This window comes from Alexandromys fortis, unplaced genomic scaffold (genome assembly GCF_014885135.2).
Source record: "Alexandromys fortis isolate MF-2015 unplaced genomic scaffold, M_Fortis_MF-2015_v1.1 scaffold_28, whole genome shotgun sequence".
In the NCBI taxonomy this organism is placed as follows: Eukaryota; Metazoa; Chordata; class Mammalia; order Rodentia; family Cricetidae; genus Alexandromys; species Alexandromys fortis.
In genome coordinates this window covers 14,308,587-14,323,683 of record NW_026067901.1, presented here as the reverse complement: position 1 = coordinate 14,323,683, position 15,097 = coordinate 14,308,587, and the positions used below count along the sequence as shown (strand labels likewise).

Genomic DNA, 15,097 nt, shown 5'->3' with positions numbered 1-15,097 from the left:
CAGATATGGTGCCCAACAGCGGTCTGATAGTGAGAGTCCGGAGGATGCTATCTGGTGAACCAGGCTGTCCCCCAGGTGCCCCTCCCCCACACGGATATCTGCTAACACCTTCTTGAGAACTCACCCTATGGGACCATCTCACAACCAGGAAGCTTTTCCTGTGTCCCAGCAACCCTCACTGTGCTGGAGCTAAGAGCCCCAAGCAGATATAAAGAGATTGGAACTGAGCTTTAGGCTCCACCCCCCACCCCGGTGGGTAGGAACACATACAGGAAGAGTGGTTTTCTAGATGAGCTGAAGCAGTCCTGCTGAAAAGGATCTTTGCACTCACAGGAGCCAGAACAGGACATTCTGTCTTCACACTTGTGGCACGCTGAAGCCCTCCTCAAGTAATAAAAGACTCATTTTATTGGAGGAATTTGTCATGAAGTGCTTAGGAATGAATGCCACTGTCTTCATTATCCTTGCTGCCCTGGAAGACTAGAAGTGAATTTTCCAGGCTGTAAGACCACCCTGGAGAAGCCTTAGCTGAGGTTCTGCACAATGCACAGAAACTGACCTCCTAGGATTCCGAGCAGACGGCTGACGTCACACAGCTTAGCAAAGGCCACGGAAGAAACCCACCTAGATGTCAGACACTGCCTAGCTCCATGTGCCCCGTGGAGCGTGTTCACGCACTAGTCTTTTTCTTCTTAAGATATATTATGTATAGTGTTCTGCCTGCATGAAGCCTACAGGCCAGAAGAGGGAGCCAGATCTCATTATAGATGGCTGTGAGCTACAATGTAGTTGCTAGGAATTGAACTGGGGACCTCTGGAAGAACAGCCAATTGCTCCTAACCTCTGACCCATCTCTCTAGCCCTACTTCAATCTTCTTCAAACGACAACCTATCTTCAAATGACAGGTCTCGTATACCCCTGTCTGGCCTCAGACTTGCCATGTGGCTAAGGAGAATCTCGAACTCCCAATCCTCCTGTCTCCACCTCCCAAGCTCTGAGATGACAAGTGTGTATTACCACACTCGGATGTCCTTCTGTTTTCTCATGATGGTTTTCCCACCATTTGGATTTCTGGATCAACCCTTCTGACTTAACCTGTCATGCATGGCAACCCACCCGTGCCTCACCTTTCCTGGGATAGCCACTATCTGAATTCTATAATCAGATCTCCATCTATTGCCAGTTTGAAAACCACAAGGCATGTTCTTTGTGGTCAAAGAGGGAAAGGCCCTATCATTGAAAGACAGCTTTAGGGATCCCTTCCAGCCACCTGTGGCTATCAACCCCCTCTTTTCCAGACTAGCACCACTGAGAAGGGTCACATGGCTCAGGAAAAGCTGTCTGGTTGATAGCACTAGGACCAGGCTGACAGCTCAGTGGGGGCTCTGAGATCTTTTCAATTTTAGGATATTCCACTCCAACACTCGCAGTGACCTGTGCTCTCCTAGGAACTGGAGGGACACTGTCCTTTTGAGGGGTGTAATAATAATAATGGGCGAAACAGATCATGGGATTAGACAGGCCATCCATGGGGACCAGGCAACCCAGAGTGCTCACCAAAAGTTTGTCCTGGGTGGGGTGTGTAATCCTAGCATTTGGGAAGTAGAAACGGGGATTAGGAGTTCAAGGCCAACCTCAGCTACTGGGGTGTAGCTACAGTGGTAGTACTAGCGTGCAGGAGACCCTGGGTTCCATTCTCAGCTCTGCAACACAAATGGATGACAGTGAAAACTGCAGCCTGTGCAAAAAACGGAGTGGGACAGCAGGGAGCTCAGCAGGCTGGCGCGCTGCCATCACAGTCCCCGACGGCAGAGCAATCTGGCTATCTGTGGGTCTAGCATCTAGCTCATGGACACAGGAAGCCTTCCAGCACCTTCCACTAATACCCTCAGTTATACTTGTCTGTCTCAGTCAGCCCATGCCCAGAGTCTAGAACATTCAGTGTCTCAGGTGACTTAAAGGAGAAGGTAGTAAAACTTGTCATTCACCGCCACAGCACTCAGACCAATGACAGCCCCCCAACAGTGATAGCCAGGCCCCCAAGGCAGCCAGACCTTCTGGTGATTTGAATACAAATAGTTCCCACAGCCTCATGGAATGCTTAGTCACAGGGAGTGGTGCTATTTGAAAGGATTATAAGGATTAGGAGGTGTGGCCTTGTTGAGTAGGTGTAAACTTTCTGGAGGAAGCGTGTCACTGGGGGTAGGCTTTGAGGTTTCAGAAGCCCGTGCCAGGCCTGAGCTGTCTGCCTGTGCATCAGATGTAGCTCTAGCACCCGTCTGCATGCTGCCATGCTCCCCACCATGGTGACAATGGGCTAAACCTGCTCTAAGCAAGTCCCCAAGAACTGCCTTGGTCATGGTGTCTCTTTGCAGTGAGAGAATAGTGACTAAGACAGCCCTCCACCTATGCCACAACATTCAGTGGAGACTGGACAAGCCCCGACACTTCAGGCATCCTTGGTTCTGGGAGAGTGGGTGCAGGGTTGGCATGGAGCAAATGCAGGGAGGGTGGGTGGGAGGTCCGATGGCTATTCTAACAGCTGCACTCTGGCTGGGCATGCTGGAGCACGCCTGTAACCCCAGAACTTAGGAGACAGAGGCAGGAGGATTCTATGAGTCCGACACAGTCTGGCCTATATAGTGAGTTCTAGGACAGCCAGGCCTACATAATGAGACCCTGTGTTAAAACAACAGAATAAAAAGGGACGAGGATGGACCGGGGCTTTGATTCTTAAGTGAATGAAGTCTTGATGGGGGGCTCTTGGGAGAGAGTTTCTGAAGTTTCAGTGTTTTCGTTAATAGAAGCTAAATCTAGGCTCTCATGTGTGCTAGGCAGGTGTTCTACCACTGAAGTATATCCCCAACCCTCTTTTTACTTCAATTTTGACATTGGATCTCACAGAATTGTCTGAACTCATGGAATTCACTCAGCTGACCTTGGACTCACTCTGTTGCCAGGCAGGTGTTGACTTTTTGGTCTCCCTGCCTCAGCCTCTGGAATAACTGGGATTTCACAGGTCACTATGCCTAGCAACCGCCTTTATAAGTTGCCTAGGACTACAGAGCATGTCAGGGCAGCAACTTGGAGAGTGAGTTCCAGGAGGACAGGCATATGGCATTCCCAGACCTGCTCCCTGGTCCTGTGGGGGCTCAGTTGATCTTTTATTTGCTGGACCAATGAATATGAGTCACTGGAATGCGGCTAGAGAGGACAGAGCCTTTGCAGAGAGGGCATAGGAAACCAGGGCTGTCAAGGAGGCAGTGCTGTGAGGGGCTGGCCACTGGGTGGGGTTTAGGGGTAGGATTTGCAGGCCTGGTGCTGCCATTGCAATAACAGGAGTCAAGCCAGTGTACTCCCTGGAACTTCCTCAGAAGGACCAGAGGACCTGATGGAGGCAGGACCATCCATCTACCTCTTTCAGCTTCCAGGAGAGTCCCAGGCCCAAAGCATTGGCTACACAGACTCCCAGATCTCCTGCTCTGTGGTCCATCTCCCCATCTCAGGGCCCTTGTTCTGTGTCCCTGGCTGACACTATGCTTGCCTGGTCGCCAATGTGCCCCTCATCAACAAGCCCTGTTTCCCATTAGCCAACCCCACTGACAAGAGATTCCTGCCCACTAACCCAGGAGGACCCAAGGAGTCCCCTACTTATGTAGTCACTGTCTCTTGCATTATCCCCTCCCCCTCCATACAGAGGGCAGGGCCAGCAGGTGGCCCCTCCCCACTCACCCACACAGTCCTTCCGGTTCCAATGCAGCCTCCTTCCCGGTGGGCAGACACACTCGTAGCTGCCCCTGGTGTTGACACAGCCCTGCTCGCAGCTGCCGTTGTTCACGCTGCACTCATCCATGTCTGGAAACACAGGCACGAGAGTGAGGGCAGGAGGGGGTGGGAACCACCAGCCCAGTCCACACCCATGGCACTGGGAGGGCAGAGGGCACCCAGGATCCGAGACCAGGAAGCTCCTGTCCCCAGAGCAGTCTGGGACAGGTCCCAGGAATCACGAATGTCTCATCTCCCGAAGGGAAAGCATCAGCTCTTTCCCTGCCTTAGTTTCCCCTTCTGCACCAGGGTGAAAGGGTTGAAAGCCTGAGACCCCCTCCTCTGACCTAAAGCCACCTCTAGGCAAGGGCTAGCTCTTCCATCTGCAGGCCACCCAATTGCCACACACAGTATCTTCCTGTCAGTCTGGGAGGTGGCACTTGGTGTTTGACAGTCCCTCCACAACAGCATCAGCCTAGAGTGGCTACTCCGCCCATTTCCGGTATTACCTGGCCCTCTCAAGCTTCACGGTCACAGAGAAAGAAGTGAGACTGTGGTTCCCCGCCCCACCCCCATCTTCATCAGCCACACCTTTGTTTAGCCCGAGGCCCTTTGGTTTAGCCTATGCTCCTTTGGTGCAGAGTATGGAATCCAGGGTCCTAGGCAAGAGCTCCCCCTCCCCTGGGCTGATGGCTCTTGAATCTTCTCTCCATCCCTGGCTCCCACCCTACATCACAGGCCCAAGGTTTCAGGCCATGGACCACCTCCCTATGGGCTATCTGGATCCCACACTCCCTCCACAGCCAGAGCCCTCTGTCCCACTGTACTGCACACTGCTTCAAGTCTTCCTGCTTTTGTGTGTGCCCTTAAGCACCCTCCAGGCCATGCAGCCCAGTACATCCTGGGCATGGATCTCCTTAGAGGATATTACCCTGTTTCCCGCTGCTTGTGGGCTCATTTCCGGGACACTCCTCCCTCTGTGACTCTGAACGTGCTGTCCTCACTGGATGGTGTTCCCATCTTGACCTAAACTTTCCCCCTTTAGGATTCTCATTGCCTCACCATCCTTCCTTCCTCTAGAGTGCACTTTCTGGAATTTTCTGTGCACCGGTCACTCCCATCTGGACTGGGGCACCCCAGGAAATGAGGTTCTGGGCTTATATTTCCAAGCTGGCTAAGGTACCCCATGGTACCTCCCATGCCCTGCCTCCCCCATCTTCCGTCCTTTATCCTGTCCTGTGCTTGGCAGGATCCCTCTGTCCCCAAAGTTCCCAGCCTTGCAAGGTCCCTCCCAGGCCCACCAGGGTCAAGGTGGGGGTCGGGGTGTGGGGAGCAGTGTTGATGGCTATATGGCCAGGTGCGTGCCTCGAGGGGGAGGTGGCCCTGGCGGGCGGGCTGCAGACCTCCGCAGTGGGTTGTCCCGTAGAGTATGTAGCCACGGTGGCACAGGCACTGGAAGCTGCCAGGGGAATTGATGCAGATGTGGTCGCAGGTCCGCTCAAAAGAACACTCGTCGATGTCTGTGGCCACAGGAAAAGAGCACGGGTGTCAGTATGAAGTGACTAGATCGGTGTGTCTCCCAGTGAACACCCCCCTGGATGGGGTCCCTGGGACCCCAGGCTCAGCACAGCCTCCCACATTCTATTAGGCTTCTTGTTGCTCAACTTTCCCACCCTGCCTCTATTAGCCTTGTTTCTGGGACAGAATCCCCTCACATCTGTTCTGGAAGTGGGTGGGGCAAAATATCATGAGTAGAGAGGATTATTATGGACCTTTGTTATGTTAATATCTCATTAATTTGTGGTTAGGAAAGATTATGTTTGCTTTAGAGTGTGTGTGTGTGTGTGTGTGCTTGCAGGCGTGCATGTGCATATGTGGTGTATGTACATGTGTGCGTGTATGTGTGCCCATGTGTTTACTGTGCATACATGTGCAGGCCAGAGGTCAATAGTGAATATCTTCCTCATTTACTCTCCATCTTAATTATTTTTAAAAAAATGTTTATGTCTTAAATTATGTGAGTGCAGTGCCCAAGGAGGACAGAAGAGGGCATCAGAGCCCAAAGAGCTTACAGGCCACTGTAAGCCTTCTGATATGGGCTGGGAACTGAACCCAGGTCCCTTGCGAGAGCAGTTCATGCTCTTAGTCACTGAGCCATCCAGTCTTACTTATTTGTTAATTGAGACAGGGTCTCTCACTGAATGGGAAGTTCCCTGTCAGCTAGACGGACTGGCCTGCAAGTCCTCGTCCCTCACCCTGCTCCCCATGCTGGGTTCACGGGCATGTGTTGCTGTGCTTGGCGTTTATATGGCTGCTGGGAGTATGAGATCCTCAAGCTTGCTCAGAAAGAGCTTCATACTGAGGCACCTCCCCATCCTGTTCTGGTTTTTCTTTTGAGACTGGGGTGCGAGCATGTGATCTCAGTACGTAGCCCAAACTGGCTTTGAATTCCTGGCTCTCCTGCCTCTGCCTCCCAGACACATTGTAGGCACCCCTGTGCAGACCTATAATGGAAAGGAACAAGCTGGACAGGGAGAAATAGAAGACGCACAGCGTAAGAGGAAAAGCAGCACCAGGAAAGGTGGCCTGAGCGCCGAGGCCTGAACTCAAGGGAATAAAACGTTTAAAGAAAAGGCTGGTGCTAAATGGAATAAAGGGGGCGGTGACCTCAGCGCAAGACCCAACCCGGCTAAGATTCCAACAGTGAAAAGGAAGTAAAGGAAGTACAGGCAGGGAAGGGAGCCACCAACAACTAAAAGCCGACACAAATGTTATTGATGGGGGGGCAAGTTTCAGCCCCAACAACAAGAATTTGGCAGCATCATTCATGGTTCTGACTTTGGCGTCAAAAATACAATGAAGGGATTGTGGAATCTGGTGGGGTGGCTAAGGAAAGGTGCTGAGGCCAGGCATGTGGCAGGGGTGTCCATGCATGGAGACCCACAGAGGCCATTGTGTGAAGGTGTGAAGACCTGGATCGCCCTGGAGACCCCAAGATGTTGGAGATGCCAGAGCCATGGGACACCTGCCAAGGAGCGCTCGGAATGGAGCAGAACTGGCCCAAGAAAGACCAGTGTTCTGCATTCAACAAAGCTGGATGGAGTTGGAGATCTGAAGAGCAATTTGACATCAGACACGGAGATGCAGAGCTTAGAGTTTGCCCGGCTGGTCCAGTATTTCCTTACTGTGCTCCCTCTCCTCTGTTTTGGAATGGCGATGTATGTTCCCTGCTGGTGTATGTGATCCACTTTTTGTTTGTTTGGTTTTTTTTTTTTTTTTTCCGAGACAGGGTTTCTCTGTGGTTTTGGAGCCTGTCCTGGAACTAGCTCTTGTAGACCAGGCTGGTCTCGAACTCACAGAGATCCGCCTGCCTCTGCCTCCCGAGTGCTGGGATTAAAGGCGTGCACCATCACCGCCCGGCTGTGATCCACTTTTTAAATTTGGTTTTACAGATTACACTTAAGAGATTGCCTGGAGTCTCAGGAGAGACGTTGGACTTTGGATTTTCAAGCAGTCTTGAGGTTGTGAAAGACTATGGGGACTTTTGAAGATGAACTAAATGTATTTTTGCATTATGGTGTGGCTACAAGCCTATGGGGTCCAGGGAGTAGAATGTGGTGGTTTGAATAAGAATGTCTCCCAGAGTCACCAGGGAGTGGAACTGTTTGAAAGGATTCGGAGGAATAGGAGGTGTGGCCTTGGTGGAGGAAGTGAGTCACTGGGGGTGGGCTTTGAGGTTTCAAAAGCCCACACCAGGCCCAGCCTCACTCTCTGCTTGGGGACTGGGATGTAGCTCTTAGCTACTGCTCCAGCACCATGCTCCCCACCATGACAATAATGGACTAAGCCTCTGGAACTGTAAGCAAGCCCCCAATTAAATGGTTTCTCCTATAAGAGTTGCCTTGCCCATGGTGTCTCTTCATAGCAATAGAATAGTAACTAATGTATGCATAATAAGATTTCCCTCAGCCGGGCGGTGGTGGCCCATGCCTTTAATCCCAGCACTCGGGAGGCAGAGGCAGGCGGATCTCTGTGAGTTCGAGGCCAGCCTGGTCTACAAGAGCTAGTTCCAGGACAGGAACCAAAAGCTACGGAGAAACCCTGTCTCGAAAATTTAAAAAAAAAAATTTCCCTCAGAGTTTATGTTTAGGACAGACTGCCTCCTGTGAGCACGTGACCCTGACCTGACCCTCCATGGGCACAGCAGTTAAGAGTTTGTTCTCTGAATACATCGGCTCTGACTCTAGTGATATCATACTTATTTAAAATGTGCTTATAAGACCCTAATACAAGGGAGATGATGTTCTTTGGGTGCTCACATGAGGGTGTGAGATCTCCCTGGAAGGACCTCCTGAGCTATGGATAGGTCCTGTTTGGAAAGGAGAAGGGAGGCTCCAGGCAAAGGCGGGGAGGGTCAGAGGGCAGTGGGAAGGTGCTAGGGTCCCTAAGAAGCTTGGACTCTTCTTTGATTGACCAGGGGAGCCTTCAGATGGATGAGCTGGAAAAGGGGTGTAGATACAAATGGGGCTGGGTGGGATGTACGCCAGCAAGGGCCTTGGTGCGGAACCTGAGTGTGCCTACTACCTGGCCTGTTCTCTCAGGGCTGGTTGAGGATTCAAGGTCAAAGATTCTTGGCCAGTGGTTCCCAATCTTCCTAATGCTGCAAGCCTTTAATATATTTCCTCATGTTGCGGTGACTCCCAACCATGAAGTTATTTCATTGCTACTTCATAACTGTAATTTTGCTGCTGTTATGAATTGCAATTTAAATATCTGCTGTGTAGGATATCTGGATATGTGACCCCCGTGAAAGGGTTGTTTGACCCCCAAAAGGGGTTGTGACCCAACCATCGAGAACCACTGCCCTTAGCTCTCCATAGAGCTTGGTAAACTGATGGTGAAACAAAGCCAGACCGTGGAGGACCCTTGGGGCTCCTGATCAGCCTGCATCTAGAAAAGATGGGCCAGCATGTTTATCCAGGGAAGTAAGGCCTGGCTAGGGGAGGCTGTGGCTGGCCTTGACCCAGTGAGTAGGCCAGGTTGGTGCTGGGTACCTCTTGGCACCCTCTTCTTACCAGGACCTGGGACCTTACTGCTGTGACACTGAACTGTATTTACAGGCAGAGGCTGCCAGTTTAATAACCACAGAGCTGCCTGCTCTGCAATTAGAGGGGTCTTGTGGGAACAAAATAGCCAGACTCTTCTAGGATAGTCAGGTTAGAACTGAGGCCCGGATGCTTTTCATGTGTTTTCTCCCCAAGTTGGTTCTCGGGGGTACCTGCCTCCTTTCCAGTGGACCTCCTCAGCCCCAGCAAGGTCTCGTGAACCGAAGTTCCCTCTCCTAACAGACCAACTCCCTGTTTGTCTTGGGAAATGAGTTGTCCAGTGTGTCACCGGTAATTTCCCCAGGAATCTCCCTGATTTCCCTTCTCCTGGGATGCCTGCATCCTAGGGGTTTCTCGGCTTGTCCTGTGACTCTTGACTACTCTGTCCAGTCAGATCCTCAGTTATCCTTGTCCCAGCAGAAGCCAAACCTCTGCTGGGAAAACATCTGTGATGTATGATGCCTTCCACTAGAAGGCAGTATTGTGCCTTTAGAACAGGGCTGCCAGCAGGAGGAAGGCATGGATGGGAGGGGAGAATGGGTGGATCTCTCTCTAGGTCTTAGTTTCCCATAAATAAATTTTAGATTAGGTCTCACTGTGTAGCCCAGGCTAGACTCATTCCCACATTCATGTCCCAGCTGGAACTGGGGCATGCACCACCATGCCCGGCTCTTCTCATCTATAAAGGGCCTTGGAGGCACGGTTAGATTGCAGGGCTCTAAGTCGGGGCTAGGAGGCACGGTTAGATTGCAAGTCTCTAGGTCATGACGGACAGGTAGGCAAGAACAGGCACCAAGTTCTGGAGAATTCTGTATCCTGAGCTAACCAGTTTGAGTGCTTTTCTCTTGTGGGAGTCTGAAAGAATCTGGAAGGCAGGGGCATTGACCATGAGGGCTGACTGTGAGTGGCACTTGGGGCCTGTGGGTGCTCACCTTGGCACGTCCGCTCGTCTGTGAGCAGCTTGTGGCCCTTCTGGCAGCCGCATTCAAAGCTGCCCACGGTGTTTCGGCAGAAGTGGTCGCAGCCTCCGTTGTTCATCAAGCACTCGTTGATGTCTGAAGAAGTTGGGGAGGGGAGCAGGCTCAGGTGCCGTGGTGGAGATGGCCTGGGGAAGGGGTGGTGCCATCCTGCCTTCTTGGCCTTGACCCACCTGCTGCTCATTGCCTAGGGCTGGCCTCTGGCCCCCAGTTGGGTACAGGTGTGAAGAACCTGGGTAAATCACTAAACCCTGGTTCCCCAAGGTCCCTGGCTTCCCCTGTGATTGGTAACCCTGGCACCTCGTTTTAGGGTTCAGGGATCAACAGAGACAGTGACACTTCCCATGTCCCTTTACCCAAACATTCTGGAAGGAGTGGGGCTGAAGCAATGCTGCCTCAGGTGACATGGAGCAAGCTGCCCGCCCCCCATCCCAGGATGACGATAAAAGGGGTCCCACGATATAGGACAGACACCATGAGGATGACACAAAATCACATCTCCAAGGTGCTGGGGCTTAGTGGTTGTCAGTACGCTTGAGAAGCCACTGTCACTGCTTGCTGCCTACCAAGGAGTCTGTGTGGCAGAGGAAGTGCCTGGGTGGTGAGGCTTCCTCCGGTGAGTGAGGTCTGACCCTACCCCACTTCCCTGTCTGTTAGCTTGACCTGTTTTTTGTTTCAGCGGTTAGTGAGTAGTGACTGTACTAGACAGATCACTGAGCCCACTCATGCCACTTATGATGCCCCTCACCCCATGCCTCTCATGAGCAAGCTTGCCAGTTGGCCTCGGTTCATATTTTTCCAGCGATAGGGAACTTTCTCCTTCAGAGTGTGGGGCTTCTGGCTGACACTTCAAGAATGTCTGTCCACTTCTGGGAGCCCCTCCATTCATCTCCTGCTCACCTGAACCCTGGTGCTACCCAGAGTTGAACTCTTGACCCTCCCACAAAGAGTGTCTCAGGCCTTTGGAACTTCCCTATTGTCCCTTCCTCACCTGAGTCTGTCAGTGAAGGGGCTGCCACACGGTCGGAATGAGAAAGGGTTCAGGCTGGTGTAGCCAGCTCCATGGAGGTGGTGGGAAAGGTGGTCTCTCCAGTACAGGATCTAGGAGGAGGCTGTTGGCCTCACATGGCCCTCAACCTCCAATGAGTGCCCAGCGTGCAACTTCTTTTTCTCTCACCTCTCCCTTTCACCGTGTCCCCCTCCCTGCCATGGCAGCTAGTACCACCTTCCACGGGATGTCTGTCAAGTGTGCCGAGGCCTCGGGCTTCTCAGGATAAAGGCCTGGATTCCTACAGCTCTTCCCTCTGCAGCTGGAGCTGGCCTCAGCTGCCCACCTCTCCCTGCTGAGCCTCTGCAAGGCTCTGCCCACCACACTCCTAGAGAAGCTGGCCTGTCGTGGATCCTGTTCTTGGGGACATGAAAGAGCCTGAGGACAGCAGAGGTAAGCCCCCAGGGCCGGGCACTTCCTGAGAATGTTTACAAAGTGAAGAGATGAATGTGTGGTCGTGAATAGTCCAAGACAGTAGGGGGAGCTGAGGGCAGAGGCTCTAGGCCCAGGTTGATGTGTATAGGGGAGTCCTTGTGGGGGTAAGCTACAGGAATGAACACATCAAACCCCCCTCTTCTACTAGTCCATGGGCACCACCTGGCCACCCATGAGGCCTATGAGTGAGGGTTTTCAGGTGGGTGCAGAGGGAAGCCATGTGCTGGTCTGGGCTGGCTTGCAAGTCAGGTGAGGATACCTTCTTTCCCACTTTGATGAAAGTCCTGGCAGGTGGCCTTCTTGGCCCAGGGCATGGGGGAGGAGCAGAAAGAACAGGCAGTGGGTGGGGGCTCTCCCAGGCTGTTCTGGGAGATGGTGGAAGAGGGGTTTCAGTATCAGAAGCAATGATGCCATCTGATAGCAAATGCCAGGCTTAGGCAAATGCTTCACCCTCTCACCTGCTTCCACCTGCTCTGCTACCCCTAGCTGGCCCAGGGCTCTCTGCTCTGGGTTTCCCAACTGTCACCGCCCCCCTGTAGCCACCTGTCTTGCCTGATGATGACTTCTGGGATTTCAGAAAACACCGAACCTTTGAAGTTATCCCTTTGATATCGTCCCCGGGACCCTCGCCAAGATCAGAGTGTGCACCTGACTAGTGAACTAGAACCCCAGGGCAGGCCCTCAGGTTCACTAGGAATCCCCTCTTGGCTTGTGCTGTTCAGGTCCCTGAGTCCTGCTGGGAACTCCCTAGCCCACTGTCAAGAACTCCACAAACCCCGTCCCTGGGGTCTGTGGTTGACACCTGGCTTCTGGGACTTGCAGATGTCATGATGGCCACGTTAGACACTTATACACGAATCCCCCCCCCCCCCCTTCAAGGCTAGTAGCATCCCTAGGGGAAGCTCAACTCTGCTTCCCCCCTGCCGTGGCCACCTGGCCCAAGCAAAGTCACCAGAAGCCTTGATGATCCTCTAGATTCTACCCAGAGGCCAGGCAGTGCCATGGAACTATCTCAAAATGACAACCTGGACCTATGCCCACCCTACCTAACCTCGACTGGGGCCAGTCAGCCCCATATGCTGGTGAAGGCCACTGTTCCCTCCCCTCCCCTCCCTCCTGCAGCTCGTAAGGACTTCATTTATGGGCAAGATGCTGGTGCGTTTCTACAGTAGAGACCGACTGTACCCCTGTACCCCTCCTCCCAGCACCTGAGCCCAGCAGGAGCCAGAGCACCTCCGTGTGTGGTGTGTTACAGGAGTGTATTGGCCCACTCCAGAAGTCAGGAGGGAGCGAGGGCCCCAAGGAGTGACTCATGATTATGGAGGAGGTTTGGTCAAAGGGCTGGGATAAAGACAGGCCAGCCTGGTTAAAGGGCCCAAACATCTGAAAAGGAGCCATGGGAAGCCAAGAATTGGGAGCTCAAGTCCATGGGCCTAAGGCTATGTTGTCTTCTTCACAACTATCTCCTGCAAATGGAGTACACAGCACAACATGGTGTGGGCTACTAGCATGGGGTGGAGCAGCAGCCTCTCATCTCAGACCGCATGTGGCCCAGGCCCTTGCTGGCTAGATAAGTTGACTCCCAGAGGTGAGCAGCTGGTCTCTATTTCTCTGTTCTTGACCACCCTGGGCTCCTCACAGGAACGGACTCTACATAGCCCTCATGTCGAGGGTCAGCCTATGCATCAGAGGGTACAGCAAAGCCTGGATCGACCCTCTGCTAGCCTGGGGTACATAATCATATGGCTGGCTTATTGGGGCATCAGTGGGTTCTGAGGGAAACAGTGGAAGCTTCACCCGCCTTCTCTCTTGCGTAGCTGTAGCTGCAAGGCAGGCTTACCTTTCACCTCAGCCATCTTCAATCTCACCTCCAGACTCCTCAATTTCTATGCCAAGTAAAGTCCCTTTGCTTTTGGTTGAGGTCCCCTTATACATTTGTGGTAATGACACACCAAGATGCATGCCCTGTACCAAGATGTCCCTACCAGCTGGACACTAAAGGCCATACAACTGAAGGCCAAGGGTCCGGCCATACACCATACCCCCATTCCTACAGCTGAAGGTCCAGAATGTTCTTCTGTGGTTTCTGTCACAGGCAAATTCTATGGTATCAGGACCTTCCTGACCCAGGACACTACAGGTGTGCCACAGTACACAAGAGTCCCTGCTGGGGACTCTTCTTACCATCTCTGACAACGACCCCTGTGGCTGCCAACTGCCCTCATTCATCTGCCCTCCTGCCTGGTTAACAGGGCCCAGATGTAGGACCATATGGACATTCTGGGGCCGGGCAGGGCAGTACCAACACAGCCCACGTGCTGACCTTTGCATGTCTTCCCATCCGGCTGCAGAGTGAATCCGACTGGGCAGCTGCACCGCACACCGGTGGCAGTGTCCTTGCAGGTCCGGTCACAGCCTCCGTTGTTCACTGCACATGTCTCTGGGGAGGGGAGGGGAGAGACAAGAGTTGCTCAGTTTCCCCCGAAACCAGCTACCATCTTTTCCCATCAGTGAGAGCAGGGATCTAGGTTCAAGTTTCATCTGTTGGGACACTTCCTGAGCCAGTATTGTTCCCATAGAAATGTCTGCAAACAACTTAGGGCTGTTCTTGGGTAAAGATTGCTCACAGTGGGGGGCTCGCTCTTAGGAACGGTGCTGAGACCAGCCTAGCCACTACTGTGTGGTGTTCTAAATCTTTGCCCTGCTTGGGTTCAGATGCCCAGTCCTTTTGGTGGCTGTCAGAAGGCATGAGGGCTCCTGAGCCCAGCCTGGTGTGAAATGGCTTTCCGGCCTGGCCATAGGGCTGCACGCCATCCATCAAGCCGGAGACCTTCCCAGCCTCACATCTGTTCTCGCTGAACCATTTGCCAAAGCGTCTGGTTTTCGTCCGCTTGAAGCCTGCCTAGTGCTTTTTTCCCTCCTTCTGCAAAATTCAAAGGGGCCAGAGTGGCTGGGGGCATAATGGAGGTCACCGGAGCTGCTGTGGGGTGAGAGTGAGCATCTGCAGGCCCGCAGGAGACGGGCAGAGCTGGCTCTCCAGGACGTGGTGGCTCGCCCACCATTCTCCCAGACCTCACCTGGTTTTCTTCATGAGCACCTGGAAGGCTTGCTTTGCGGGAAACAGCGCCCGTGGGAGTGGGCTTCTCTGACCTTTACTGTGGGGCGGCAGAGCACCACTGAGCGCCCATCTCCAAGACCCGCATTACCCTCATGCCTCTACCTCGCTCCGCCTGGTGCCTGGCTACAGCTGCTTCCTCGGAAGGTTCTCACTCAATTCTGAAAATGGCCTGGGTCTTCTCTGTAAAGACTTTGGGAGGGAGCCTGAGTGAAGGGATGAAGGGAGACTCTCGGGTACCACGCGGCTAACTCCATCAGATCCATGGTGTCTTGCCTTTGAACTTGGCCCCAGAGAGGGTAGGGGTGCCGGGAGGGGACAGAAGCCTAATATCCTTGTGTGCATGCAAGCACAACTGCGTTGTGTCTGCTAGGTTGCAGTGGTGCGCGTCACTATCTGCAGAGGCCAGGCAGTCCCCAAGGACTGCTCCTTCTTTCTCAAGACCAGCATTACTACTAGCCACGGCCATCCTGGAGGAGCCGTGGTTGCCACTAAAAGCAGACGTCCTTCCCACCCAACACTCTTCTTGGCTGGCCTCTCTGAGATTCAGGCTAGCACCTCCAGCCAGGAATGGGAAGTTTCTGTGAGTGGGTTTCTCTGTGGTGTTCACCACTTATTTCCTTATCCTTCATGGTCCTAGCCCTCTCTCCA

General features: G+C 53.0%; 1 protein-coding gene across 8 annotated transcripts in view; it reads right to left on the bottom strand.

Moving 5' to 3' along the window:
- Positions 1–15,097, bottom strand: part of Scube1 (signal peptide, CUB domain and EGF like domain containing 1) — a 118,048-nt gene that overhangs the window by 21,238 nt on the left and 81,713 nt on the right. For all 8 annotated transcript variants that reach the window (XM_050129734.1, XM_050129709.1, XM_050129719.1 and 5 more), the window contains 4 exons: positions 13,655–13,771; positions 9,804–9,926; positions 5,170–5,286; positions 3,734–3,856 (listed from right to left, as the gene is read on the bottom strand). In XM_050129734.1, the coding sequence (XP_049985691.1) occupies positions 3,734–3,856; positions 5,170–5,286; positions 9,804–9,926; positions 13,655–13,771 (480 nt within the window). The remainder of the gene's footprint in view (positions 1–3,733; positions 3,857–5,169; positions 5,287–9,803; positions 9,927–13,654; positions 13,772–15,097) is intronic.